We start from the raw sequence: 26,479 nt of genomic DNA on the forward strand, positions 1-26,479 counted from the left end.
CGATTTAAACGCAGCGAATGAGGCTTCTCTGACGTCACATGCAGCCCACCACAAGTTGCCCAGTGCAGTTACGCATGCAAACCCGCTAGCAACGCAGCCGAAGCGGCGAATGCTTAGGCACTGCCGAAATCCAGTGTTTTTGCACAGCGCGCTAATTGCCGAAGCCCAGGGCGAATTAGGACGACTAGAGTGTCGTAGCACGCCTCATTCGGTAGGGGTACCCATCGCATTCCATAATCGTAGGACTTGCTCATATATGAGCGCACTTTGTAACAGTGAGCTTGAGACTTTCTTTCGGATCACAGGCAGCACTGGAAGAGAAGTGTCCGGAGGAGCCACTGTGCGTGTTTCCCCCTTATCCAGTGACTTTGTCTGAAGGTCGCTGGAGAACTGCAACGCTGCGCAGGTTTGTAATCCTCTCTTCAACTTCTCACCGTGGAAAAGAAACATATGCGCATGCACAAAGCGATGTGCACTGCAAAACTCCTGAGAGCCTGCACTGTGTGAGTGCTGTCCCGTCCATACAGTTATTTGAGCCAACAACAACGAAGGCATTACGTTCACAACAAGCGTTCCCAAACAGCGTTAAGACGAGCCCCGCATGCGCTATATTACAGGAGTACGGGTCGGCTCTTTTGACTGTAATCCTGATTGAACGGAGTTAGAGGTGTCTACGGCTACGCACCACCTCAAACAACGGCCAACAAACAGTATAACAATGGAAAAAATATAGTCAGAAAAACGTAATGTTCTAACGGCTTTCTCCCTGGGTGGCCACTATGGAATTCAGTGGCTGCTCCCTACCTGATAGGTTTGATATCAGCTGAGAGCTTCCAAGTCAAAACATGTTGGAGCGATGACTCCCTATGTGCCTTCTTGTGGCCAAGACCGCATAGCTGCCGTGCATGCATGTGCAGGGCCGCACTAGCGAGAATGCTGGTCGTGTATGCCAGGAGTCATTTGGGCGGGCAGGCACAAACATACCACTAATACACTTTCTCTGGAGGGTCTTTCCTTGATCGAATCCCTAAACCGTAGGGTTACCTGGCTGTAGGCGGAAGCAAGGTATTCTCAGGTAGCTTGGTACCTAAGGCAGCCGAAGTTCCAGAATGATCCGAAGAGTGGAATTTTAGTTTTAGTGTAGATGCAAGCTGTCTCCATCGTAGGTAACGAACTTCTACGGTAAGCTTGCCGCATAGTAAGTCCAGACTTTCAAATATCCTGCGTTGATCAGTTCCTTCCGGGCCTTCACCCTCCTCAGAAAGCTACATAGTACACGAGTGCCACCAAGACACTATTATGGCATTACAGTAGTGGTGTGTATCTAGACGTGAGAGCGGTTTCCATGCACAAGTGAGCGATGTCCAGTAAATAGTGACGTGCAAAATGCTATAATGCAGCTGCAAATGGGGCAGCGCACCCACTCAAAATACCTGCACGGCATATATAAAAGCTATAAAAAGTACCAATGCCTAATAGTTCGTCATGGAACTTCATGCAGCATAGGCTGTCATAGAAGCTAACACCCAACAGGTGGACTTTCCCGGCACATCCTGGTCTTGCCGCCAAAGCTCTTGCATGTATACTTCCGACAATGCTTCCGGCATTTCCTGGACGTTTATTTTAAAATATTCAAAAAATTACCGCGCACTGAGGAGTTTCCGAGGTACTCGCAATAGAGGGCGCAGTGCTTCTTTGTTTGATTGAGGCTGCTGCCGCTGCGGGGAGACCAAGCAGTCCACGGCGGGGCTGCAGCTCTCATGTTCAGTCGGGCGGGAACATATAATAGCGCATCTACTTCAGGCTGTGGAATAGGGGAAGTGCTTTCCAAGGGGATCCTGCCCTTATATCTAAATTTCGGCCTGTCTCGGTTCCTCCCCACACATCAAGATGGTGAGCAACACCCGTAAAAAACATGCTATAGAGAAGAAGTGGCCTGGAAGAGGAGGTCCCCAGCAGATTTAGGATTGGATGAACACGTGAAAATTGATTGAACTGTTTTTCAACATTAGTGCTGGGGAATATATGAGTTTCCCCATAGTACATCACCGTAGGGGTCTTCCACAGCTGATTGGAGCACTTCTGCTAGGCATCGGTTCCCTGCACGGCGCATGGGGCTGGTTCTCTCTTAGATGCGTTATGTGGGAGCTCCACCCATTTGTTTTGCAACATGATTTGGTTATGAGTCTGCGGGCACCTCGTGGAAACTCCAAACCGCTGTGGGGAGGGTGGCTGATGCACTGCTGGATCCATCTGCGCTATTACCTCTTCATGGCTGCTGCTTGCTGTGTTTGGCATCCGACGCTGCGGCAGAGAGGCTGTGCCTGGAACGTGAGAGTTGCTGTTTATGTGGCTTGACGCCTGTTGCAGGTTGGCATCACGGCGCACGAACTGAGGCAGAAGGCCCCGAAAGACCTTCAAAAGCAGCTAGAGGACCTCAAGAAGGAACTCTCTCTGCTGCGAGTCGCAAAAGTGACGGGTGCGACTCCAGCAAAGCTTGCAAAAATCACACAAGTTCGGAAGGGCATCGCCCGCGTTTTGACTGTTTACAACCAGAAGAGGAGGGAGGAAGCCAAAAAGTTCTTCAAGGGGTGCAAGCATAAGCCCAAGGACCTGAGGCTCAAGAAGACGAGAGCCATAAGGCAAAGGTTGACACTGTCGCAGCGCAGGAAGATGACTGTGCGGTGAGTGGGCTGGGGAAAGCACGTCCTACGCCCCCGTGCTGCTTGCCTGTGCATGCTCACCTAAGGTTGTATCTTCACGCGGTGAAGGATGTGACTTCGAGTTGTTTCTGCTTCAGGCGTACGAAGAGAGTACAGAATGTTCCGAGGAGGAAGTACGCACTGCTGGCTTGAGGTCTCCGCACTCATTAGCAGCATACACCGTCTGGGGAGGCCAATCGCAACGTGCTAGGTATGAGCATTGCATTTGGACGCTGGGCTACTTTCCCGGTTCTGCAGTGCTCAAGTGGCACAAAGTAGATCAGCAAACGCTCCGCGATGCAGTGGCGTTCCCTGCTGCTGTGAAGCGACAGACTGCATCCAACTTCCTGTGTGAAAATATTTTCGAGGGTTTTCGTCGTACGTACTCAATGTACCCCGTGGCAGGAAGGCATGTGGCTCACAGAAGTATACTGTAGTACTCACCCAGCCAATAGGTGAGTGCAGTAGAAAATGTAGGCCTAGTATCCACGTGGCTTGAACCATCTAGAGGTCAGGCAGGCTGCTCAACGGCGGCAGCCTAGGGTAACCGACAGACAGTCTTAGGGCTCTGCAGGCGATACTTCAATGCCTCTGCGTAGCGCACTGTGCACTCCAGTGTACAGCCGCTAAGTTGCTAGGCCTTCGCTATGAAAAGCCGTAGAACAGTGCATGGTGGGTGGGTTTGCACACGGCGTGGCGACCGCTGATCCGTTGGGAGCGCGAAAAACGTAACAAAACAATGGACCGTCGATGCGCCATCGCGCAGTCCCGTTCCGTACTGTCAAGTGTAGGCTAGCCAGGCAGATGACGTGCACAGATCCCAGTGGGATTCGTGCGATGCTACTAACTAAATTTGTGCTACTCCTGTACTCGTTAGCCTTTGCGGCACTGCAACCACAGAACGGAAGCCTGGGGCGTCAAAGTTGTGCTCAGCGTCGCTTCGAAGCGGGGAACTCAATCGTGTGCATAGAATTGCTCTAGCTCTACTCCTGCAGCGCCTCTGGGCGCTGTTCAACGCGCAAACGATGTGGCCTTCACGAGCTGGTTACCGCGGTTCCGCCATCGCCAACAGAGCGATACGGACTACACTGGCACTGGGGACGAAACAGTCCTCCGCCTCCACTAGACAGCCGGTGCTTCTGGGCCCTTTGCACGACTGAAAGTGCCACCCAACAGAAATTCTCTGTCAAAGTTACTATCCAAGAGCCGACCCTTGTCCACCTGGCGGCGTTCTTGCCGCAGCTGCGAATACATAGACAAAACCTGCTTAAGTGCCCGTAAACACTTGCACGAGATACAACATTCAGCAGGCTGTGCCGGTACTGCCAGATCTCACTGAAGAACCCATACAATGATGAAATGACTTGTCATCATACCTGTTCCTGTTGCTTCAGGAGCTGCTGTTGCTGTTCCAAGGTGCTGGCATCGCCAGTGCCCCAAATTTCTAGTTCCTTAACATTGAGAGGAACAAGGAAATTGGCCGTGAGACTGCTTTCAACAGATGGCGGTGAAACGGAAGCATCTGCTCTCGGCTTTGATGAGGAGGAAGTCGCAGTGGCGCCTTCAACCGTTGTGGTGAGCCCGGAGAGACTATCGAGTGGGTCTGGCCCCTGTGGAATTGGCTCGTTCATCGTTTGTAGCATTCGGCCCGGAGAATACGTGCAGTCGCTCTTCGTAATGTAGCAATCCTTCATTTCTGCCGTTCCACACGTGCGCACAGAAACGAACGGTATTTCTACTCACACAGAGCAATGGAGGAAGCTACTTCCCCTTAGCGTGCTCTAAATAAAGTAATTATCCCGCTTCGTGCACGCGTTCCGTGTGGTCAGACTAGCAAGCGCACCATCCCCAATCCAGAAGCGGAATGCACCAACTTGGCCTCCAAAGCCCAAACCGATGGGATGAAATTTGTTTTTCGTATTTAGATAGACAAAGTTCCTTCCCAAGCCGCTCGTTCTGCAAAAAAAAGGCAGATACACCAAGAAGGACATGGCTATTCTGGAGCGAAGGCTCGTCTACGGTAATCCAGTTCCACCTATGTAGCCACTACAAGTGTATGTCCTACCTAAGGACATTCAACTGCGGCTCCAGCGAGAAGAGACACGTGTTAGCGTCGCCAAAGAAGTTGTGCCCTCCTTCTTTCAGTTCGCTGAGCGGGAATTCACATGAGCACGGCCACGGGCCAGAGGTATCACACCTTTTGCAGAGCCCAACAGACTAAAACAAAGTCGAACCGCTGTTTGCGTGTTTCCTGTCCTATCACTGCCCTCCGCACTTTGTAAGACACAGTATGGAAGCTAGTCCTGGTGCTGCGGGTGCAGCTGCACTGCATTCCCGTACCTTGAAATGATTGCACCAAGCACCTGGCCCTCTTCTGTTTTGACAACGGCCACCATTGGTGCAGAGTAGAAGAAACAATTTGCGCACAGTCGACTGAAGCTTGTCCCTGAGCCCGCAAACACCATGCTTCGAACTCTCAATAAACGCCAAAACCCTTCCAGGTGCAACGTGAGCTACATAAATAGCTGTCACTTGTAGTTTCCAAACGGTAGAAAGCGAACATGAGCGTCCTTTAGTGCCAACTTGCCGTGCTTCCAAGATGCATAAAGGCACGTCCATGGAGCCTTCGGGGGAAAAGGGAACATGGTCGACGTCATGCGCAGCTGCGGATAATACAAAACATGAGTGCAGCATGCAGATAGCCTCAAATAACCGTTGCACATGTGCTTTAGAATACTTTAATGAATGTAAAGACCATACCCCTGATATATGCATCTAAACTGGGGGAGGCCTACATATCTATTGGGGGGAAACATGTACAAAATCGCTGTTTCCCTCAATCTACGTACCACGAAGGCATGCTCGTCAGTGAAGCATCTGCTCCTCGCATCTAGCGTTCCTTGGCCGTGCCATCCCTTCGTTTCCTCAGATATCGCCTCTGCGCTAGTGCTGCGTTTCCATGCCGGAGACTTCGACACCCCCCGCCCAAATGAACTTGAGTCCGCTGTACCCCTAGTCGACTCCCTAATCGATGAATGGCCTTCATGTCTACGACGAGCTGCGTAAACCTGAAGCAAATACAGATGAGACAAAATCTACAGATTTCCTGTTCAGTACAAGCCTCAGCGCAGAATATCGTAAACAGCTCAGCGGATGGACAGAATGTGTCTGTTGCAACGTCCTAAGCGAGGCTATCGAGGTGTGCTCACAGTATACTGCACATCTATCGCGCTAGAATCATTTCTCTCAGGCTGCGGCTGGCCGTCGAACACAGTATCGCCCAGCAGGTGCGCTGCAACTCCGAGAGTGCACAGCGCCGGAAGCACCGGCAACGCCGCCCTAATCCACGAGAGCACGGCGAAGACCTCATTGCGCAGGCCACCACTGCCGATGGTTCCTGAGCTGGCATGAAGAATAGCTCCAGAAGCTTGGGCAGCCAGCTCCGTGCTACTAGTCCCTCTGCGGGTGCCACTGCCGGTGCCATTGCCAATAGAGCACTGCCCAGGCATCTGCGTTACTGCTACGGCCGCAGCAGCCACTGCAGCTGCGGTGGAAGTGGCGGCGTGAATACCTGTGGGAGCAATGGCCTCTGCAAAGGCTGAAGCCATTGCTCTCACGGCAAACGTGAAGTTCAACTCCTCCGGGAACATCAATTTCAGCGCAGGCGCCGCATCCCACGCCGAAGCCGTGTGGACACCACGGGCATTAACACCCTTGGTCTGTATTTCTTGGGCTTGATTGCAACTCAAGCCACTCGTTGTGCGAGCCACTTTGTCCTGGAAGACCGGGCTTTTAGGGTTTATCAAATACATCATTTCCAGATAACCGTACTGCAGTATTTGCATTAGTGCAACACAAGCGCGCGTGCTGCAGCCCAACGATACATACGTGATGCTCCGGCGGCTGCTGCTGCTGCTGACGCTGCCGCTCGCGCTGCGTTGTAAGGATCCTCTTCTGCACACAAAAAAGAGACACACAAGCCATGTGTACAGACACTTCCATCAGTGAAGCAGTTGCAGCCCATCCAATCAGATATCTCGAAGCAACGTCCGCAGGAACCATGCAGAGAAGCTATATATATATATATATATATATATATATATATATATATATATATATATATATATATATAGCCCCTGGACCTACCGAGGATCAAGAGAAAACCCCCCAATAGACTCCAGAGAATGACGGACATGCTCATTTTCCTCCGTCAACAGACTGCGGGGCTGGAAGCTCCTGGCTATCCTCCCCAGCATTCTCTCAGTAAGAAGCACTTCGGTCTCCGGAGCTTCTCCTGAGCAGCAGGAAGAGATAGAGTCAATGACTTCCTGCAAGGCAATGCTGTTTGCTGTCTTCAGGGCCTCCAGCTGCTTCTTGTTAGCGCGGGTGCAGCGATTGCCCATAATGCTTGTCGAAACACCGCTGTCAGGCGCCAAGCTGCTGTTGCTTAGAATGGCAAAGGACACCCCATGGGGGTGAGGGTGCACCTGCTGCTGCCGCGCTATTTCCTTCAACGTCGGCAGCAGCAGCATCGCGTGACCCTGTAGTACTCCGGGGAAAGCTCGGACAAAACCGAGCAAAGAGATGCGTGCCTTCGACGGCGACAGCTGCAGCAAAAATAGAAGTGCATGAAAGTAAAAACGGCATATAAAACCTTCACAACAGAGTCAGCGTCAGTGCCTGTGGGTGTCCACTTGCTCAATGCCCCCCGCTCTGGACGGTTCGCTCAGGCCACTATCTCACCTCATTAAGGCCAAAGTGGCTTAGCAGCTGCTGCAGCTGCTTCGGCGTCAGCTTCTGAGGATTCAGAGGTGCTGGTGAGGTGAAACGGCTCGCGGCTTCCCCCATCTTCGATGCGTTTGCAGCAGCTCACTCGGTGTCAAATAGACTCCCCGGAATCAAATCACTTCACCGGAGCACCTGTGGCCGCATCGACGCGTGTTCTCGTCCTTCGTGTCGTCGCCCTCCGCTCGAGTGTCAGCATCGGTTCTCCGGCAGCGGTAACCAGACCCGCTAGCCCCAAGGCAGACTCGAAGCGTGCAGAATGCAGCAAAAGCCGGATCTGCTGCAGTGCAAGTGAATGGCTTCAACTTTCCACGGACGCTGTGAGACAGAAAACTCTGCAGAAGCCCTATGATCCCACAGTTGCAACTGTGGCAGTAAGAGCCCCACTCAACTGCACGTGTACGCGGAACTGAAAAATTGTTTTTCCGAGCAAATAGAAAAGATATCAGGCCAAATGAACGCCGCCGAAGGCAGATGAACCCATCCAAGCTGTGTGTGGCCGTTCTTACAGGGATTCAAGAGAGCGCCGCACACGGATCAACGCCACGTGAACCTGTTTGTTTCGCGAAAAAGTCTCAGATAAAAACAGAAGGATGTCTGTAAATATTGCGTCTACAGATCCTCAGAACTGCCGAACTGAAGCACTGGTTCCGTTGACAGCTACTTGCCCGCGCAAACAGGAGACCAACCTCAGTGACAGAAAGAGTCCACGGGACAAACGGGCCTGGCTAGGTAACCCATGCACTCAAAAAGGGAAAAAATAAAATCGCATCATTATTCATCAATACTAATGTTGCACGCCGCGTAATCCCGAAAGAACGGCCTGCGGTAGCCGGCAGGCGGGCAGGGCATTGGGTGAGTTAGTTGCCACCAGGAAGCCTTGAGAAACTCAGTGCAACGTAGCTCATATTGAATCACTGAAAGAGGTACTTAAGGTGCAGGCACTGATCAACAAAGAAAAACTAGGGCTTAGACGGTCTGACTCGATTACTTGAGTTGTTGTTCCGCATTATTACAGGCATGCACTGGCGCCGCTGCTGCTTTCGGCAGGGCCATATGCGACAGGCCCAATGTATAATGCAAACAATCTGCAAAAGCCATTATATGATTGTAGTTACGCCGTGTAAGGATTAATGCTTTGCTGTTCCGTCAGCACGGCTCACCCACACAAAGATGAATTCTAGCAACGGCCACCACAGCGTCGGCCGAATTGATGGCGGGGATACAAACGGTCAATCAATGAAGCGGATGGAGGAGAATGAGCTAACATCAAATCAGGACGACTTGGGAGCAGCTGACGCATCTTCCAATCCCCCTGCCTTGGGTCAACACTCTGACGCCGAAACTTCCATCAGTTGCTGGGAGCACGACCGGCAGCCACCTATGACAGGCCCACGCAAAGTTGAATACTGCCCAAGTAAGCTGCATTTGGGACCCGGGGTCCTTGAGCGTGAGCTGCAGAGGATTTACGCAGTCGCTGCTCTCGATTTTCGAAGAAACACCATCTGTTCGCGTCTACCGTGCTTTGAACCCAAGGAAAGGTTGTGTGTACTTGTTTTTCCGCCTTTTGTTCAGCTTGCGGTATGCCATTTGAATACTGCGAGTTCTCGGGCGCCGCTTGCTCGAAGCAAGAGAAGGACGTGAAGGACCCAACACAAGCCTCAGTGGTGCAACAAAACGAACACGAGCAGCAGCTCTCCGACGAGTTGCAGGAGAAGACTGCCATCAACGAGGCAAAAAGAGGGGGTGCGAAAAAGGACGGGGCAAAGCCGGTATGCACAGCATTTCAATTAACATTAAAAGTTTGTACTTTTCAGCCATTCCTCACCTACAACCGCTCTGTCCACTGTGGGACTGCGCTTGCAGCGAAGTGCTGGGGACTGGAACACTCATCTTGATCCACCAGCACGTGTGTTAGCCATTCAGTGTTATTCTTGCTGCAAAGGCAGCTCAGAGTGACCAATGCTCTGTGGCTGCTGTGGGGTCTGCCTCAGAAAGTCGTGACTGTTCAGAAACAGGCGAAACGAAGGGGCAAGTGTTCAACTTGCGTATGGGGCCTTGAGCATTTCGGTACGCCGCCAAACTAAGTGTAGCGTTTCACTTGCATTTATATTTCATTCGTGCCTTCAACGTTAACTAATGCGTTACCTATTGATCTTGCGAGCAAGAGAGGGGATGCAATACTCTTGTTTCATTACCATGCATACAGTACAGGCACGAAGGCCTCGATTTTCGCACGGTCTAATGCAATGTCTCAGGCGTCAGGCAGGAGCAGGCGGCGAAACTTGCGAGCAAACACTTTGCTTGCGGCGCTTCATTTCAGAAGGGGCAGCCCGGGCAAATGCCATTTGTCGAGATTCAAGTGGGTCTTTGTTGAAACATCTAGTAGGTCTTCTGAATTCAAGTGTAGTGTGAACGCATGCACAATTCTAGAGGACAGTGACCACTACTGATTCACATGTTATCTGGCTTCTGCTTTCGGGCAAGGATATTTGTTTGAGGAGCGGGCGATGCGCTTGTGATTGTGTTGTGGATTCTTACACAGGGCGACGTGGAGGAAACCATTGCTGCTTTCCTTAACAAAAATTTCGACATACCCGGGGAGAAGATTGTTTTTCTTGCTGAAAAGTGATTTTCTGGGGCACTTAGGCACCCTGGATGCGAATGTACACAGATGTGCATGTGTGACACCGCAGCAACCGCAGAAAGTCCCACAGCTGCGCTCGGCTGTGCTAGGGATTGGGGTCGCTTATTCGTGGGGCGTGTTTGAAGGGTTCCCCTGTTTTGGGAAGAGTGTGAAACTCCAGCTGCAGTGGCATGTCGTGCCGCCTCCAGCGTTCCGCGCTAGGATTGGTGCTATTCGGCTGGAGGATGCAGTGGCTGCATAGAACGTAGCCCGGGAGACCAGCCGAGAAAGTAGCTGATGCTTTTGATTTCCTGCACTCTACAGACGTAGCAGATGCAGGAAGCTTTTGCACCTTGAACAGGACAGCACGTTTCGTGCGGGAGCCTTTGACTAAGCAGAATCCCGATTGCCAAAACTTTGCGCCTTCGCATGTCAAGTCAGCGCACGCGTTGCCTATGAATTGAAAAGAAGCGACATTGTCGGCTCCCGAGCTGAAGGGTTGTTTTCGCATCATTTGCTAGGCGGCAAGACGCAGTTAGGAGTTAGCGAAGTACGTTTCGCGCCACGCGCTTGCCAAGTTAAAAAGAAAGCGTCATTGAGTTTGCAAGGGTTGGGCCTTTCTTACCATCTCAGCGTAGCTGCTGCCCTGCTATTAGTGTCTGAGGAGGTTTGATGCAGTTAGGAACAAGCCAAAGAGGAAGCAATTCCCAAGGCCCCATATCAGCTGGTTCCACACCACAAACATGTACCACGGCTTGTCGTCAAACATTCCAAGGAATGGCAGATGATGCGTCACATCTGCCCAACAACGCCATGAGACATTTACGTTCAGCACGTCCGTTGAGGACTTCTCAGGTTTGCCATCGCGGCGAGAATCTTCAGCTTTGCTGCGTGTCGATGGCTCGGGATGGCAGACCGCGTAAGGCGTGCAGCAGCGGCTCCCCAGGACGCACATTAGCGACAGAAACATCGACACCGACAGGCAACAGGGGCTGTGTCCATCTGCGTATTTCAGGTTCACGAAAGTAGTAAACGGAATGAACCATAAGTGATGCGTGGAGAACAGCTTCTTTGTCCAGGGCTGCAGCGCAGAAGTTCACAACAGCAAATGTGTAAATTACAGCACCTAATGCGTTCAAGTGCCAAGTGAGGCTGCCATGGCGCACATGAAATGTGTTTAGCAACTTGGTGAGCTTTCAATTCATGCGTGACGGCCAGCAAAGCTGTCGCAGACTTGTACGTGGGATGGGGCCTACTGTGTCTTTGTTGGCGAGATATTTGGCAACACCAACGAGAAAGCGTCCGCGAACTACAAAAGAGAGAGAGTCAACGTACCAGAGCAGCTGATCTGCGAGGCACAGGAGCAATTCATCCACGCATTGAAGAGCTCTTATCTGTCAGCGGGCTCCCAAATGAAAGCTAAGTGTTACTGAGTGCCTTCAGAGTACGAACTAAAGCAAGTGCAGCTCGCGTGGCCTCTGGCTCCAAAAATGCAGGTAGCTCACCCACAGCCACCCAGCAGGAACACGCGCTGACGAGTAGCGGAATGTTCAGCCAAAGCGCTGCACACCCAGCACAGTAACATGTGAAACAAGATATTTACCTATGGCGCAGGCTAGGGCGAAGTTATGCTGTGTAGATGTGGCATAAGGTAAGCCACTGCGTAGCTCCTCACCGAGAGCAGTCAGAGCCAGCGACAAGTTGCACGCCCAAGCCGCGTCGTAGAGCATCATTGCACCCTTTTCGTAGAGTCGACTGGCAAGCATCAAAGCTACATAGACGGCCAGAAAAATTCCTAGAGATTTGGGATCAATGCTGCCCTTATCCCATGAATACAATGCGAATGCTTGCTTCCGATCAAACATCAATTCTTGAGGCAGGAGCAGCGCTGCAGCAGTTCGTCGCAGCCACTGGAAAGCAGGCAAAGAAACGAGACCTACAGACGTCGCCAAGTCTGTCAAATGCTGCGCAAAGTGAGCGACTGCAGGAGTCTGGCGCTGCAACCATAGCTCGTGAAACTCGGAAGGCGCTGCCAAAAAGGCAGCAACGGCGACTAGGAGAGCCAACCCAGCGTTAAATGCCAGCGCGCAAGTGGGATGAAGCCACCGGCGCAGCTTGGGATCATTCGGGTTCGAGACATCGAAAAACCACGACCAGATGCGGCACAGAGAAGCCATTTTGCCGTGTGTCGAGTTTTGCACTATTCCGTTTCCTTGCCAAGTTACAGGACAAGCCACCGTGTTTGCAAACTCCCGGGCAGAGGATGGCGTGCAGAAAGCACCTAGCCTCGTCAATGACGGAACTGAAAACCTAAAAAAAACGTCCTTGTTGTGAAGAAGCTCCACTCTGCGATGGTCACCTACAGCTTGATCAGGGCATTCCGGCTTGCACTCAACTACATACTACGGCGCGAGGCACCCTCCCGGCTGCTCATGTGGCCCCTAAGTCGATTCCTTTGAGCGCCAGATAAAAATCAAGTGTGGGTCTACAAGTGCATCATACTGTGCGAGGCGGTGGCACATCGCAGCAACTAATCTGGGTTGATGGCCGCCACAAGATCTATGGACAACAATCCCCCAGCATTGACAGATTAAATATTGACAAATAAGAAATAAACAAGCACTACTTTGGCTTCGTTGGCCTGCAAATTTTCTACTTGCACCGTGTAACTGTGGCTGCCCGCCAATCAGGTCACAGCCAAGCGTTTCACAACCCCCCATCCGAGCATGCGTCAGGACGGAGTACGATCCAGTCTAAATCAACTTTGCAGCAACACTAAAGATCTCTTTACTATTTTTAGTGTCTAAATGAGTCCTTGTCTCAGTCACGAAGAGTGCTTCAAACGTGCACGGCCCACTCCTGTTGCTCTAGGCACGTTTGCATCGTGTTCTGTTCCTGAGGCGCAAGCGCCTTTGTTAGTAACATGCCTGGAAGGCTTCGAGCTCTTTGGCCACTTTAATAGGGGATATTATCGCTATCTGATTCTTTCTGGGCCCAACGAACAGTGGTAATGCCCCAGAAGCTCTAAAGACAAGCAAGCTTGACTGCGAGGAAAGCTCTCTGCGCATTTTCCCTGCTCGAGGGGATGGTCTTGCTGCAATGCTTCCTCAGCTACGATGGCAGCGTCTTAGTTTTGTGGCTACGTAGTGCTTCAGAATTGCATCAGTAGTCCGAAATCATACAACTGGTGGTGCATAATTGACCTCGTGCTTCGCCCAGGCATGCCGTAGTTTAACTTCGTATGAATTACGAAAGCTTCTGCTTCCCATCATGCTCTTCTGCAGTCAAGAGCGAAGAGTTAATGTTATAAGTATGATTTGGGAGCACACTTGTCGCACCCGGGAACTCAAGTTATCCATGCGTCCCCTATGCCCAAATTTTCCTGAGCTGTGGAGAAGAATACCCAGGAAAGCCTGAGCGCACAACTTATGGTGCTAGGGCCTCCATGGATTCTAATTTTTCTTTCTTGAAACCATTTGAATATTCCCCAGATGCACGCACAGAGGCAGTTGAAGTACTTGTCTAGTGTATCTGTTGCCAGGTGGTTGGCCAAAGCCAACGGCGTCCTCGATACTAGTACTCGTAAAATGGCTGCAGCATAGGGGAAATTACTTCGAGCTCGCTGGGAGATGAGGGTACTGTTCACTGGTAGGGCCCAAGGTAGGCAAACGTATGAAAGCAAAAAGAGGTGGCCACCCAAATGGCAATGTGTAAAACGGTATATCTTTTTTTGCGGGGCATTCAATTAAAAACCGAAGGTGTAGCCACTGAAGATACCGCAGAAAAGTTTTGCTAGGTGTTTGAGTACTGAGTTGCCCTCAGAGAAGCAGGGATGCACGGTGTTAGCGACAGAGTCGGTGACCATTCCCCAACGGAAATTTCCTAGTTGACTCCACGAGGTGCTTTTTCGTGCTCATGTTGCGCTGTTGCATATCCCATTTTTCCTAGGGCACTGCTTGGTGAACACAAGCCTGCATGACAGACCCGTTTGGAGTGGCTCAAAAGGTTCTTTCATTGGTTTTGTCTAACCGTAAGCCTTTCATTCCCATATGGCAACGCCAACAGGATCATAGCCCCTCATAGATTCAGACATCAACTGAAGGCCCCTTCGGCCGCTAAGTCGCAATCTCGGCACCTTCAATACTTTCAAGCCAAGGTGTGCTATTACTGCCTGCCATATCGATTGCTAGCTGTGTGGAGACGCAAGCAATAATTCAGGCCTCTTTCCATGCGGAATATGTTTCGTGTACAGTTGTGAAGAGAGTCTTGACGTGTTTAAATGTATGCCCTTAAAATTTGAATCCCCACTCGATGCTGCATCGTACTGAATTGAGCGGGAACAAATTAAATGCCTAGAAGCAACAAGGGTGCTCTTGATCTACAGTAAGCACCAAAAGCTTCACACTTTAGGAACTCGGCTATTTCGCTATGGGAATAGCACAGTGGAAAGGTGCTGCTTCATTTCGAAGATAAAAGCATTTCCTGCGATGGCAAAATGCTTGCAGTAGATGGGGTAAGGCGATTGGGAAGTTCAGGCGCGTATCGTTGGGCATAGCAGCTGAGTCATTATAATGATAACAAGAGATCTTTGGACCAAGTTTTTAACCGTTCTGTAAGCATATTCATTAGTCAGCAAAAAAGCACGTCACCCGACCTTGAGCAAAACCACGACGACATATCACCTTGAGGGATATTAGATGGTAAAATATGCATGCAGTCCTTTCTCAAACCGTTTAGGAGGCGTTTAGATAGCAAGAAAAAATTGTTTTTTTTAATGGGCACGAACACGCATTGGCGACTCCATGCAGATCAACATGCAGCATGCACTTTCTCGCCGGGATTCTCCTTCGCACAAAAGGTGAACAAAAGGTGCTGAAGTTGAGAAAGCAAGTCTGTAGCTAAGGGCCCAAGAGTCCATGCCCACTTGCATTCCACACCAAACCCGTTTTTTTTGCAGCCTTCAAAGCTTTTGTTCAAGTATTTCGCGTTGCCTCCAGTATTTGAATTAGAAGCCCTTTTGCACAATCTCGAGCCAAATTCCCCGCCACAACCTCCACACCTTCCCACTCGTTAACCCAAAAAGGCACGGCTTAAGAAACAGCCGGTAATGGTGTGATGTTGGTACACCACTTCAGCGCCCTCCACTTTAAGCGCCGGTTAATTTCGCTGGGATGCTACTGCACACTTGTTAGCCGATTTCGACTAAGTTACCACACGGCGCGGCAGACCCTCAAGCACAAAGCTATACTGTCTGAAAAATCAGCAGCTCTTTTCCACGGATAAATTCCGGGCAAATCTTTTAGGTTGCTTCGGTCTGCCTTTTCTTTAAGTTGTCGTGCCGTATTTCGTAGGATTCTTATGACGCGTTCACGTTGCGGTGTGTAGGCATTTAAGTTGCAAAATTCGAGTTCACCAACGAGGCACTAACTGCTGACTTGCTACTTCGTCACTATTCATGTTACATCTCCTCCCGCAGTATTTTGTCCAGGCTTACTCGTGGGTGCTGCAGCAGCTCCTGTGTGTGTGTAGTTTACTGGGAAAATTCTGATGGAACGAACTCGAAAGCACAATAAGTTTGAAAACTTGTGTACTGCAGTAGCAGTGTTTTCGGGGACATCACTGGAATCAGTTGCAGCACAGGCTCTGTGTAAAATCCTGATGATGCGACTGCAGAGCCCGAGGGACTTATAAATCTTGGCTACGAATTGAAAAGGGTCTTCTTCCTTTTGTTAAATGCTGGTTACTCGTAAAGATACACCGTAAGCACGCGCTGTTGATAAACTGCACAGAGGCCTGATGCATGCACACTGTGGGGTTTGCAAGAGCTGGGCGCTGCAGCGCTCCCTCCCCGCAGCGGCGTAACTGCGGGGCTCCGTGGTGCTCTCAAAAGAGGGGTTTGAAGTACGGGATATTTATCTCCACCGTTCTTTTTACACATTTTTGAAAATGGCTCACGGCGCCAGCAGATATAAGAAGTCTAGGGCGAAGATGAGGTGGAAAGTGCGTTCCCCACGATGGCAGAGTTCTCTCGCACTGCGGCCACCCTACTTCATGTTTTGATGCCTTCTGTTCGTGTATCTTTCCCCCTGTTCTACCATTCCTGAATTCTGCCTACATTTTTTATACGTTTCTTTTGTGCCTTCAATGTTGACCTGCGGAACAAGCCGTGGAGTGCCCGCCCGCCGCTCTGCGCACATTTCGTCAGGGCATGAACCTCTTCAGTGAAGGTGGGAGATGCTGCCTTTGGGTGTTTGCGAGGCTTCATGTGTAACTTCTTATCATTCTGGGCATCTTTGGATTCCCTGGCACCTGGTGGTGGATCCGAGATGACCGTGAACAGGGGTCGGCTGCTGCAGAAACCTGGGCACGGACGTATCCACCGTCGCAGTTGGCTGGCTGTGGGATGCGTTGTGGGCGCACAACAACTCCTGTTGGCTTTCTTAATGTCCGAAGGCTTATCCTGATTTCATTGAGCTTTTCAATTTCTTTTATTCCGTGTTCGCTTCCCTTGTCTTGGAGGAAATGTAGCGGTGCCTGCCCAGGACAGCCGCATCGCATTCGAAGTATCGCAGGCTCTATGATTCAAGCGAATGTGACCAAGGCGTGTTGGCTTTCCCAACAACTTCGGAGCTTTTTTGCCCGTTCTCGTTTTCGTGTTCATGTTTTTTGTGAGTGGGGCTGTTTCGCCTTGTAGACAAATAAATTGTGCGTGTTCCATGCCTTTTTTTTATGCTGTTTTTCGTTGAAAGTTTGATAGGCTTGCTCTGATGACAACAAGGATAGCCGTTTCACATTCGCAGTGTGTTGCGTATGCGATGCCTCAAGCGCCTGGGGCAACGCCTGACGACCTCCTTAGATGTCTGAAAAGTCTATCAAATTGTGATAAATTTTTATCTCGTCTTCTTCTTTGCGGACTTATTCTGATGACAACAAGGATAGCCGTTTCACATTCGCAGTGTGTAGCGTAAGCGATGCCTCAAGCGCCTGGGGCAGCGCCTGACGACTTCCTTAGATGTCTGAAAGTCTATCGAGTTCTGTTATATATTTCTTTTATTATTTTGGGAGGACTTGCTGTGATGACAGCAAAGGATAGCCGTTTCACATTCGCAGTGTGTTGCGTACGCGTTGCCTCGAGCGCCTGGGGCAACGCCTGACGACCTCCTTAGATGTCTGAGAAGTCCCCCGAACTGTGGTATATTGTAATTTATCTTTATTTACGGACTTACTCTGATGATAACAAGGACAGCCGTTTCACATTCGCAGTGTGTTGCGTACGCGTTACCTCAAGCGCCTGGGGCAACGCCTGACGACCTCCTTAGATGTCTGAAAAGTCTGTAAATTATGTTGCATTTCCATTTATTATTTTTTGACGGGCTTGCTCTGATGACAACAAGGATAGCCGTTTCACATTCGCAGTGTGTTGCGTATGCGGTGCCTCAAGCGCCTGGGGCAACGCCTGACGACCTCCTTAGATGTCTGAAGAGCCTGTTAAGTTCTGAACTTTCCTCATTTTCATCTCCGTGCTGCTTGGTTTATGATGTCTATGGCGAGATACTAAGGGTTGCTTCTATACTTTTTGCTGTGATGGGATATCCGCATGGGAACACGACAAATTTAATTTTGTTGCAGGTTTATCCCACAGCACTTCTGGTGTTTCTGTGCAGCAGATCCCTTTAAAGCTCTAAAGCTTGCTCAGTTTCGCTGAGCAGCGCCCCGTTTTTAAAACAATGGGACATCTGTTGCTCCTGTTCCTTGCGTGTTTCCCTTCGCAGTGGAAGAAGAAGCGCACCAGGAGATTGCAGCGCAAGAGGAGAAAAATGAGACAAAGGTCAAGGTGAACGAGAAGGAATAGCAGCACACCTACAAAGTAACCTTCCAGTACACACAGAGGGGGTCAGAACTTGGGGCTTTCGCCTCTAAGTTCGCAGTCGCAAGGGCAGTTTGTTTGTCAGGAGGTGGATCTCCCAGTGGCCGTTGATTCTGCATAGCAGTTTCTCGCGCCATTAGGAACATTCGTTCGAATCATTTTCCATAGTCCAACGCTGTTGGCCACTCCGTGTTGCCGAGATTTGCTAGGATGCTCCTTCCATGGCGTCTCGACCTTGCTTCACCATAGCGGAGCGAGGTGGCAATAGTGGAAGTAGCACTAGAAGCTGCAACTGCGTCCTTCTGGACCTTATAGTCTAAACCTAGATTAGTGGGGGCAGCATGTGCTGCCTCAGCTGTCCAGCTTCCCACGGGGTGAGCTGCGGGAGTCCATTCTTCGTGTTTGTTCTCGTTGCGGATCCTCCGGTCTAGGCGCTAGACGGGTTTGCATTACTCGCCGTTCGTATTCCAGTTCCCTCGGGGTCTTCCTTTCATTAAAGCTGCAGCATATTAGCGAGAACCACAAAGTGCTGCAGCGGTGGTGTTCTGCGTAGTAGTAGTGCAGCAGCACTCTGCCTTGTTTTTGAACTAATGTGAATTGCTAGGAAGCAGGGGTAGGAGTGGTGGCCTCGGCTCACCCTGGGGGTAAATCATAAAGAGAATTGAAAGACTCTGGTCTGGAAATTGGGTGGCTTTCCACCACGGAGGCAAATACGTCGTGGTTCAGCCTTGGAACTAAAGGGTTGCGCTGCTGTGCGCGGCCTGTGGGAAGCGCAGCAGTGCAGGACACAGCCACTGATCCTTTTATTCGAGAACTACTCCGACAATTGCATATTCCACAGTCTTTTGATGAATCCTGCAAGAATTGCACATTTTCTGATAAGTTTTCGCTAGAATTGATCCAGTGAAAGCTCTGAAAAGACGCACCGTGGTACTGCTGCCTCGAGAAGCCGGCGCTGCCCTGTCGCATTTGAGTGCGGGAGCTGAGGGCGTAATGCGAAATGATGGCCACAACAATTAGCACTAAAACAACTGCACTGCCCACGAAAATAACTATAACAGTGTTTGGCATGGGAGATCCTTGCACAAAAGAAAAAAGATGCCATTTGCTGTCGGGCGCCCGCGAAGCGCCACCCGCCGGCGGGTCCACAGACGGCGCGCTGCTGCTGCTGCTGCTGTGTGGTCTTTGGGTTCGTTGCTGCGGCTGTGGAGTTGGGGTCTTTGTTGAGTTCAGACTAGTGGGGAATTCCAAGGCCCGGGGCTTGAGAAAATTCGCACTCCGCAGGCTCTGCCGCGACGAGCCTCCCGCCTCTGGAGGCGTCTCATGGGGCAGTTGTGTCGGATGAGGTATTTGTGCAGCTGCAGCTGCTGGCTGGAGCGCCGCTGGAGCATCTTTGGGGAATTTCTGTGAAGTCCAGCTGAGGCGTGAGATGCTTGCAAGGCGATGGGGCGCTGCACCAGGGGAGGCAACAGAAGAGGACTGTGTTAGTGCAGACCCTAGCCATGCCAATGCAATTAACAGCATTATTCCAAGAGGTACAGCTAAAACTTGGGGGCAGTTTGTTCTGCGTAGCTCTTCCGGAGCAGTGGTGACGTAGCGGACAGCGGGCGCCGCCGAAAGGAGCCACCCCAGCTTCCCCTAAGATGAGCAGCAAGGGGCAGAATAATACTCTATTTACATTGAAAACAAACCAGATTATGTGAAAGTAGCAAAAAAAATGATGGAAGTCACTGCTGGCGTCCACCGGCTCGGCGGTCTCGAGCGGCCAGCTGATCGTATCGACGGGCTGTAGGGAGCAAGCGATAAGATGATGAGGAAAAAATGAGTGACGCATTTAAAAACTGTTCAAGAATTCGAAGGCTTGCCAAAGTTGAGCATCGGCAGCTTCGGGCTGCAGACAAGTGGCTGGTGAGTCGTCATGTACTGCGGCCAGCGACGACCACCTCGCTTCTCGCGTAACTGGCCACAACTGCAACAACTGCGCTTCAAGTCAAGAAGCAACTTTATTTATATTGTAAAATATAATTGCAGTTAGACTCAGACGACCTCTACTTTTGAGCACAGCCGCACTGCGCAGCTGGGCTTGTCTTCCCCCTGCGACGACGACGCTCACCGGTGGCTCGTTCCTGTTGCTCATACTCTCTGGACTACAAGCTGAAAAAAGATGAGTTAGTTATCAACAAAGTCAGTCGTCTATTCAGTATTTAGAAGCCAACTTTGGTAGCGTTTAACTGGGGCTTCTGGTCACGGTTGCCGCGTTGCCGGTGTTGCTGTTAATCCCGTTGCTGCTTTACTATCAAATGTGACGCTCCCGTTGCACTTCTCTCCTAATCCTAGGCACAATGTAGAGCAAGTAAGTTACGCGAACGTTGCTTCGACTCAACAAGCCCTGCATTGCCCGCAATGCTGCGGCAACAGGGCTCTTTGCGTTCCCCCCGCTCTCAGCATAAACGACGCAGCCTCCTGGACAAAGGTTACTCTCATAAAGCCTAGCTCTTCCCGGTTTCAGGCTAACATTAAAGCAAATGTGGTCTTGGAAAGCGTTTTCTAGACGTTGCATTTCCGGGAGAAATGATCTGTGGAAAGCCCGCACATTCGGTGCGCTTTCACTGAACTCGCTTTGTACATATTTGAGGACTAAAATTGTGGGGCACGGCGGCTCTAAAGTGGCACTGGACAAAGTTGTGAGTTCCCCTTAACTCCATGCTGTCGTGTAGCGGTTTGGTTCAAGAGCTTTCTGCTGCATTTGTGCAGCTTTCCACTCTTTTGTGGGTAGCAGACATGCAAAAGGAAGAAGCAGGTTGTTATAGAATTGAAATACTGGATTTTAAGGCTCTCGAGCTGCTGATTGTGATGAATCAAAACACCTCCCAACACTGGGATCAAAACAGCCCCCCAACACTGAAACGAGCTTTCGCCTTCCTTAGTTGAAGCGCGATGTAACCTTGAATTAAAGCAGTGTCAACTATACTTTTAAAATAAATTAAAATGCTGCTTTTAGATAAGCGCAAAATATAAAATCAATAGCGCCAACGGCACATCTCGACAGAATTAGGGGAGCTCCTGAACCTACGTGCAAGTGCGAATCTGAGCGGCAGTACTTTTGCTTTCTCGTTTCTCTGGACTTTTCGGAGGGAAAAAAGGAATAATGAGCAGAAAAGATCAAACAAAGCCTTGACGCATTGCTGCGGGCTCTAAAAAGTAAGGGTCTGGGTCGTAAGGAGCAGCTTTCCACCAAAAGGGGAGGTAAAGTGTGGTGAACGCGACGGTGAAAATGGCAATGATGAATCCGTAGAGCAGCTCGTGGGAAACAGGCTCTACATGGGCAGGGTCAAAAGCCACATTTAGGGGAGGCTGAAAGTGAAAAAGATCTTCAATGTTGAGTATTGCTGCGCTGTACGAAATGCATGCAAGCGCTGCGGCCAGCCAGGCCAGCAGCCGGCAGCCAAAGCTGGCCCGCCACGCCCTGCGGTTGCGGAAGCCCGAGCCCCAGTGCAGCAAAAATGAAATAATACTAAAGGCCCAAAAGCATAAACACAACCCCACCACGATCCCCGTGGCGACGGAGAGCTTCTCTATGAGCTTCATGTCGCTGCAGGTTTCCTGCAGCAAAGCTTGCATGTCTGTGTCCTGCACTTTGCGTCCAGCGCTGCAAATTGAACGAGTCACTGCCCGCAAGTCCCCCGCCATGCGGCCGTACAGGATTTGGCAGAGTTCCAGAAACTCCGGAGAGTCTGAAGAGCAGTCCACGCTGAACTTGGCCCTGCTCAGGTGCAGAGTCCACGAAAGAATCTCACCATTGGCCACCCGCCAGTCCTGGCGATACCAAGGACCCGTCAAAGAAGCACATAGCAGCCCCAAAATAGCGCAGTCCAGCAGCAGCAGCAGCCGCGAGCGCAGCGCCAGCTTCCTGGGGTGGTTCGAGAAGAACTGGTGCCAGGGGGCCTTCTGCAGCATCCCGTCCGCTGAGTGGCCCATCGCTGTTCCCAAATTTAGTTTAAAAACAAGTTTTAATGTTTTAAACAGAAAATGCTTGCAGAAAGATACTCAGCGCGGAGATCGACGCAGCGACAGGCAGCGCCGCCGCCAAATCTGAACTTGACCTCCAACCCGAATGGAAAGCATCTACGCTGTCTGGGGGCAATACCATGCCCACGCCTCACTTTAAAATATTATGATTGCTAAAACTCGCGAAAATATAAGTTTAAATCGAAAGATTCCGGGGAAAAGCCATCGGCGATATCAGCTGGCACGGCGGCTGGACCAACAGACCTGCATCTAGCCTGCGCCTGCCAACAGATTTGCAGAAACGCTGCCACTCGGGAGCTCAATTTGTGCAAATTAGAGTTGGATTTTGTGTCTATTTTGTCCGAAATATAATTGGATTGTTCGATATGATGTGTCACTCAAGTACAATGGCCAAGAACCTTGACGCTGCGCCGACTGGGTGGGACTGCCTCGAGAGGTCATGGTACGCCTACTGGACGGTGACTAATTTGACAATCGAGCTGTTTCTCTTGACTTTATTCCATTAAATTCATCTATTGATTTTAAATTAAAGCATATATCGCGGATTTCGTTGCAATATTTCGGTTGAAGGAGGAATGCGCGAAGAGGAAAGCTCTAGTGTCCACCAAATCCGGGCTTCGCTGCCGCCGAAATCGACACTCACTCGGCGCCAGCTTCCCCGTGTCCACATTTAATTATATTTGCATATTTATATATTTGTATGGACTTCTATATTTACCTGAGAGCACAGAGAAATATGCGGACTCACGCCGTCTGAGGAGCCACAATAAGCGTTGACAGCCGCGAGCTGGTCCCAAACCAAGCAATAATTAGCGGAAAATGTTTATATATAAAGCACCAACTAATTATTTTGTTATTTTTAAAGCTATATTTAGTATTTTTTATCGAAAAGGTCCGTCAGAAGTGGCTGTTCTGCCAAGTCCTGCCTTCCAGTGCCGCCTGCAGCAAGAAGCCTTGCTGCATGCAGATTGCTCCCTAGTGAGTTTTCTTAAGAGCCTTTCTACTTCTATTTCTGGAAATTTCACTGATTGCTTCTCTATCCAAACACATATCCATTAAGATCACTTTTTCTGCGAAAGATTCAGCAAAAGTGTTTCAATTTTTACAAGACTATTCAGAAACTCGCAATTAGCCAACTTTTTTGAATCGTCTTTAAATATTCCACGAAAATATGAATAAAAAAGAAGTACAGCAACAAGCGTTTCTAAATTAAAACCTGTAGCGTAGTCTTTTACTGGCCCAGTAAGCTCATGCTTGCAAACTCCAAGAAATCGAAAAGAAGTATTTCTGGTACGGCTCCACTTCTGGCAAGAGGCCGCATATTTCTGCGGTGTCTGTACACCATAGAAGTGGGTTTATAGGCCTCTAATTCGAAGCTAATCATTTCAGAAATTGAAGGAATAAAAGTATCGAATTCAAGTTCATGCTGCACTTCGATCTAGCGATCCACTGCCAATTTGCACTAAAAAAGTAGCAGCACTCGCATGCTCTTCAAATATTCTCGTTACTAAATGAAAAACAAAAGGATAATAAAAGGATACATTTCGAGTAGCGCAACGTGAGCTGCTGCTGCAGCAGCTGCTGCTGCTGATGCTAGTTCGCGGCGAGCTGCTGCTTCTGAGCTTTTGCTTCTTCATTCAATTAACGACCAGCTGCTGCTTCCCGTGGCTTTCTTCTTTTTCCTTTTTTTCTTTTTGTTAAATTTTGCTGCTTCAAAGAAAGTCTTCAAACCCTTTCTTTGAAGCAGCAAAATATGATCCTCCGCAATGCCAAAAAGGAAAAGCAGCAACAGCAGAAGCTGCTGCAGCAAAAGCAGCAAAAGTCAACCCAACAAGGTGCTGCAGCACAGTCCAACTCCAGCAGCACGGGGCTGCTGCTGCAGCAGCTGGGGCACTGCAGCAGCAGCTGCACAGAGCAGCAGCAAAAGTGGCTGCTGCAGCTGCCAGCCTTTTGTCAACAGCCGCGACTTGTGATATAAACCAGCGCGTCCAGTTCGCGTAGCTAGCTGTAGCTAGCCAGACAGCTAGCTGTAGCGAGACGGCTAGCTAGTCCTAACTAGCCAGCTAGTCCTAGCTAGCCAGCTAGCTAGCCCTAGCTGTTCAGCTAGCTCCGGCGAGACACCTAGCTAGCTCTAGCTAGCCAGCTAGCTAACCGTAGCTAGCCAGCTAGCTAGCTCTAGCCAGCTACCTAGCTAGCTCCGGCTAGCCAACTAGCTAGCTCTAGCTAGCCAGCTAGCTCTGCTCACGCTAGCTAGCTCTAGCTAGCCAGCTAGCTAGCTCTAGCTAGCCAGCTAGCTCTACTAATGCTGGCTAGCTGCAGCTAGCCAGCTAGCTAGCTGGACCTAGCTCTCCTGCTGCAGCTAGCTAGCTGTGAACACCAAGGCCATTTGGGGTGTCTATCCAGCAGCAAAAGGTTTCTGCTGCGCTTTGCTGCAGTTGAACTTCAGAAGTAATTATTTTTAATAATCTTTTACTTGACACAAGAGGCTTTCCTTTAAACTACTTCTTTGTTTTGCTGCTGCGAGATTTATTTAAATAAATACTTTTGATGTTTAAAATGTTTGGCTGGCAGCAGTGGGGTGCAGGGTGTACATACATCCCAACTGGCGCAGTTCACCGAGAAGCGGCTCATAATTAAATTAATAAAACATTTTAATTTCTTTTTATAGGCAAAGAGGCTATAAGCATTGAACTGGACTTAACTTCTAATTAACTTTTGATTCTTTTTGCCCATGCTTGCATGCAGACCTCGATCCAGGCTGCGCTAGATGCGGCTGGCTAAGTGGCTAGCTGTGGCTAGCTGTGGCTAGCTCTGCTAGGCGCAGCTAGCCAAACGGCTAGCTGCAGCTAGCTGTGGCTGGCAGTGGTTAGCCGTAGCTAGCTGTAGCTAGCTGTAGCTAGTTGTGGCTAGCTGTAGCTAGTTGTGGCTAGCTGTAGCTAGCTCTACCAAGTGCAGCTAGCTAAGTGGCCAGCTGCGGATCTGCGTGGCTAGCTCTGCTGGTCCCCTGTGGCCTTGCAGCTAGCTAGCCAAAAGGGGCGCCTTTACTGCAGCTAGCTGCAGCTAGCTGCAGCTAGCTGCGGCTATTGCTGGCTAGCCACACAGCCAATCCCCCCCGTTTTGGTTCAATAATTAACACATTAGGTGCCTTTTGAGTCAACTTTATTCCACGAATGTCTAAAGCCTGAAGGGGGTTTGTGCAGTCCTGGGGGCCCCCCTGCTGCTGCTGGGGGCCCCCCTGGCCAGCGAGAGCGCAGCAGGTGCAGCCAGCAGCAGCAGCTGCTGCTGCAGCAAGACGCTGGGGGCCCCTGCAGCGCGCCGCAGGGGCCGCTGCAGCTGCGGAACTCGCGCTGCTGCTGGCAGCAGAAGTGCTGCAGAGGGCCCCGTGGCGCTGCTGCGCAAAGCCCGCAGCCAGAGCTGCTGCAGAATGCGCGAAAGCAGCAAAGAATTAAATTTGTGGGTTTGCTCAGCGTGGGGTGTCTACACAGCCCCCCGGCAAGCCGGTGGGGGGGGCCCTATTTTCGCGATTTCGCGGGGCATTTGACGTTTCCCGGCTCAATTTGTGAAGAATAACTCATTTATTATTTGAATAACGAAGTTTAACTTAAAGAAAAGGGCGAAATATTTAAATTCGGGGGGCTGCTCGGCGCTGCCTCGACGCAGCTCCCGGGAGTTGCGGAGGCGGGGGTAGGCGACTAGAAATGCGGTTGTTTTCTGTTAAATTGTGCGGAACGGGTTGAATTGTTTGCGTTGAATTCAAATAATTTCTATTTATTTGGTGAGGAGCTGCAGTTTGTCGGAAAGAGTGCGGTGGCGATGCTGGAGGCGCGGCAGCAGCTGCAGGCTCGATTTGTGCTGTGCATACACCTCAGCCCTGCGCCCCACCGGGGCACCGGCGCGCGGCAGTCGGAAAGCAAGTTGAACTCGTCAAATAAAAGAGAAAAGAGAGTAAAGTTTGCGTTTTGAAGTTTATTTTTGCAATTTAGGGGCGCGGAGGCGGCGAGCGGGTGCCACCGGCGGCAGAGGACGGAGGAGCGGGCAGCCCTGCTGAGCGTGCTGGCAAGGGGGCAGCTGCTGCTGCTGCTGGAGGTTTTATTTCGCGTTTTCGCTGGAAAAGCGTCTTATAATGTTTAATTTTGCGTTTTAGAGTCGCCTGTGTTCGTTGGTTTCGAGTTTGCCCGTCGCGGGTGGCTGGCTAGGCGTTTGGGAAGGAGAGTCGCGGGCGTGCGCGTCTCGCCGCTGCTGCTGCCGCTGCTGCCGCCGGCGGTGCTGCTGCTGCTGGGGGTGCGGGTGCCAGCTGAAGGGGTCTGCTGCTGCTGCTGCTGCAGCAGGGGAGTTTGCGGCGATGGCGTCCTGCTGCTGCCGTTGTTGCTGCTGCTGCTTTTGCCGCGGTTGCTGCTGCTAAAACAGCAGTGCTAGGTGTTTCGTCCTAACCAGCCGAGGGCAATTGGGATTTATGAAGAGTATGTTTGT

At 50.6% G+C, this 26,479-nt stretch overlaps 9 protein-coding genes across 9 annotated transcripts in view; 3 read left to right on the top strand and 6 right to left on the bottom strand.

Moving 5' to 3' along the window:
* Positions 1-1,890: 1,890 nt before the first annotated feature.
* On the top strand, positions 1,891-2,855 carry ETH_00024395 (ribosomal protein L35, putative; the record flags this gene model as incomplete). The annotated part of the gene is made up of 3 exons (XM_013375210.1): positions 1,891-1,893; positions 2,371-2,684; positions 2,801-2,855. The coding sequence occupies 3 exons, from the start codon at positions 1,891-1,893 to the stop codon at positions 2,853-2,855; spliced, it is 372 nt and encodes a 123-aa protein (XP_013230664.1).
* Positions 2,856-3,824: 969 nt separating this feature from the next.
* Positions 3,825-5,098, bottom strand: ETH_00024400 (TLD protein, related; the record flags this gene model as incomplete). Its single annotated transcript, XM_013375211.1, has 5 exons — positions 3,825-3,944; positions 4,079-4,398; positions 4,546-4,658; positions 4,768-4,851; positions 5,043-5,098. The coding sequence occupies 5 exons, from the start codon at positions 5,096-5,098 to the stop codon at positions 3,825-3,827; spliced, it is 693 nt and encodes a 230-aa protein (XP_013230665.1).
* Positions 5,099-5,230: 132 nt separating this feature from the next.
* Positions 5,231-7,550, bottom strand: ETH_00024405 (TLD domain-containing protein, putative; the record flags this gene model as incomplete). The annotated part of the gene is made up of 5 exons (XM_013375212.1): positions 5,231-5,365; positions 5,552-5,770; positions 5,912-6,656; positions 6,849-7,309; positions 7,446-7,550. The coding sequence occupies 5 exons, from the start codon at positions 7,548-7,550 to the stop codon at positions 5,231-5,233; spliced, it is 1,665 nt and encodes a 554-aa protein (XP_013230666.1).
* Positions 7,551-8,660: 1,110 nt separating this feature from the next.
* Positions 8,661-10,119, top strand: ETH_00024410 (translation initiation factor SUI1 domain-containing protein, putative; the record flags this gene model as incomplete). Its single annotated transcript, XM_013375213.1, has 5 exons — positions 8,661-8,904; positions 9,063-9,259; positions 9,482-9,557; positions 9,746-9,849; positions 10,033-10,119. 5 exons carry the CDS (start codon positions 8,661-8,663, stop codon positions 10,117-10,119), a joined length of 708 nt encoding a protein of 235 aa, XP_013230667.1.
* A 646-nt stretch (positions 10,120-10,765) lies between these two features.
* Positions 10,766-12,290, bottom strand: ETH_00024415 (uncharacterized protein; the record flags this gene model as incomplete). The annotated part of the gene is made up of 4 exons (XM_013375214.1): positions 10,766-11,194; positions 11,370-11,461; positions 11,619-11,675; positions 11,789-12,290. The coding sequence occupies 4 exons, from the start codon at positions 12,288-12,290 to the stop codon at positions 10,766-10,768; spliced, it is 1,080 nt and encodes a 359-aa protein (XP_013230668.1).
* Positions 12,291-16,059: 3,769 nt separating this feature from the next.
* On the top strand, positions 16,060-17,965 carry ETH_00024420 (uncharacterized protein; the record flags this gene model as incomplete). Its single annotated transcript, XM_013375215.1, has 2 exons — positions 16,060-16,135; positions 17,886-17,965. 2 exons carry the CDS (start codon positions 16,060-16,062, stop codon positions 17,963-17,965), a joined length of 156 nt encoding a protein of 51 aa, XP_013230669.1.
* A 366-nt stretch (positions 17,966-18,331) lies between these two features.
* Positions 18,332-20,117, bottom strand: ETH_00024425 (uncharacterized protein; the record flags this gene model as incomplete). The annotated part of the gene is made up of 4 exons (XM_013375216.1): positions 18,332-18,479; positions 18,618-18,741; positions 18,907-19,618; positions 20,094-20,117. 4 exons carry the CDS (start codon positions 20,115-20,117, stop codon positions 18,332-18,334), a joined length of 1,008 nt encoding a protein of 335 aa, XP_013230670.1.
* Positions 20,118-21,142: 1,025 nt separating this feature from the next.
* Positions 21,143-21,958, bottom strand: ETH_00024430 (uncharacterized protein; the record flags this gene model as incomplete). Its single annotated transcript, XM_013375217.1, has 1 exon — positions 21,143-21,958. The coding sequence occupies one exon, from the start codon at positions 21,956-21,958 to the stop codon at positions 21,143-21,145; it is 816 nt and encodes a 271-aa protein (XP_013230671.1).
* Positions 21,959-26,149: 4,191 nt separating this feature from the next.
* ETH_00024435 (uncharacterized protein) overlaps positions 26,150-26,479 on the bottom strand; it is a gene marked incomplete at both ends in the record, with an annotated part of 1,072 nt that continues 742 nt past the window's right edge. The window contains one exon of the mRNA XM_013375218.1: positions 26,150-26,404. Within this exon, the coding sequence (XP_013230672.1) occupies positions 26,150-26,404 (255 nt within the window). The remainder of the gene's footprint in view (positions 26,405-26,479) is intronic.

This window comes from Eimeria tenella, genomic scaffold (assembly GCF_000499545.2).
Source record: "Eimeria tenella Houghton genomic scaffold, Eth_scaff26, whole genome shotgun sequence".
Taxonomy (NCBI): Eukaryota; Apicomplexa; class Conoidasida; order Eucoccidiorida; family Eimeriidae; genus Eimeria; species Eimeria tenella.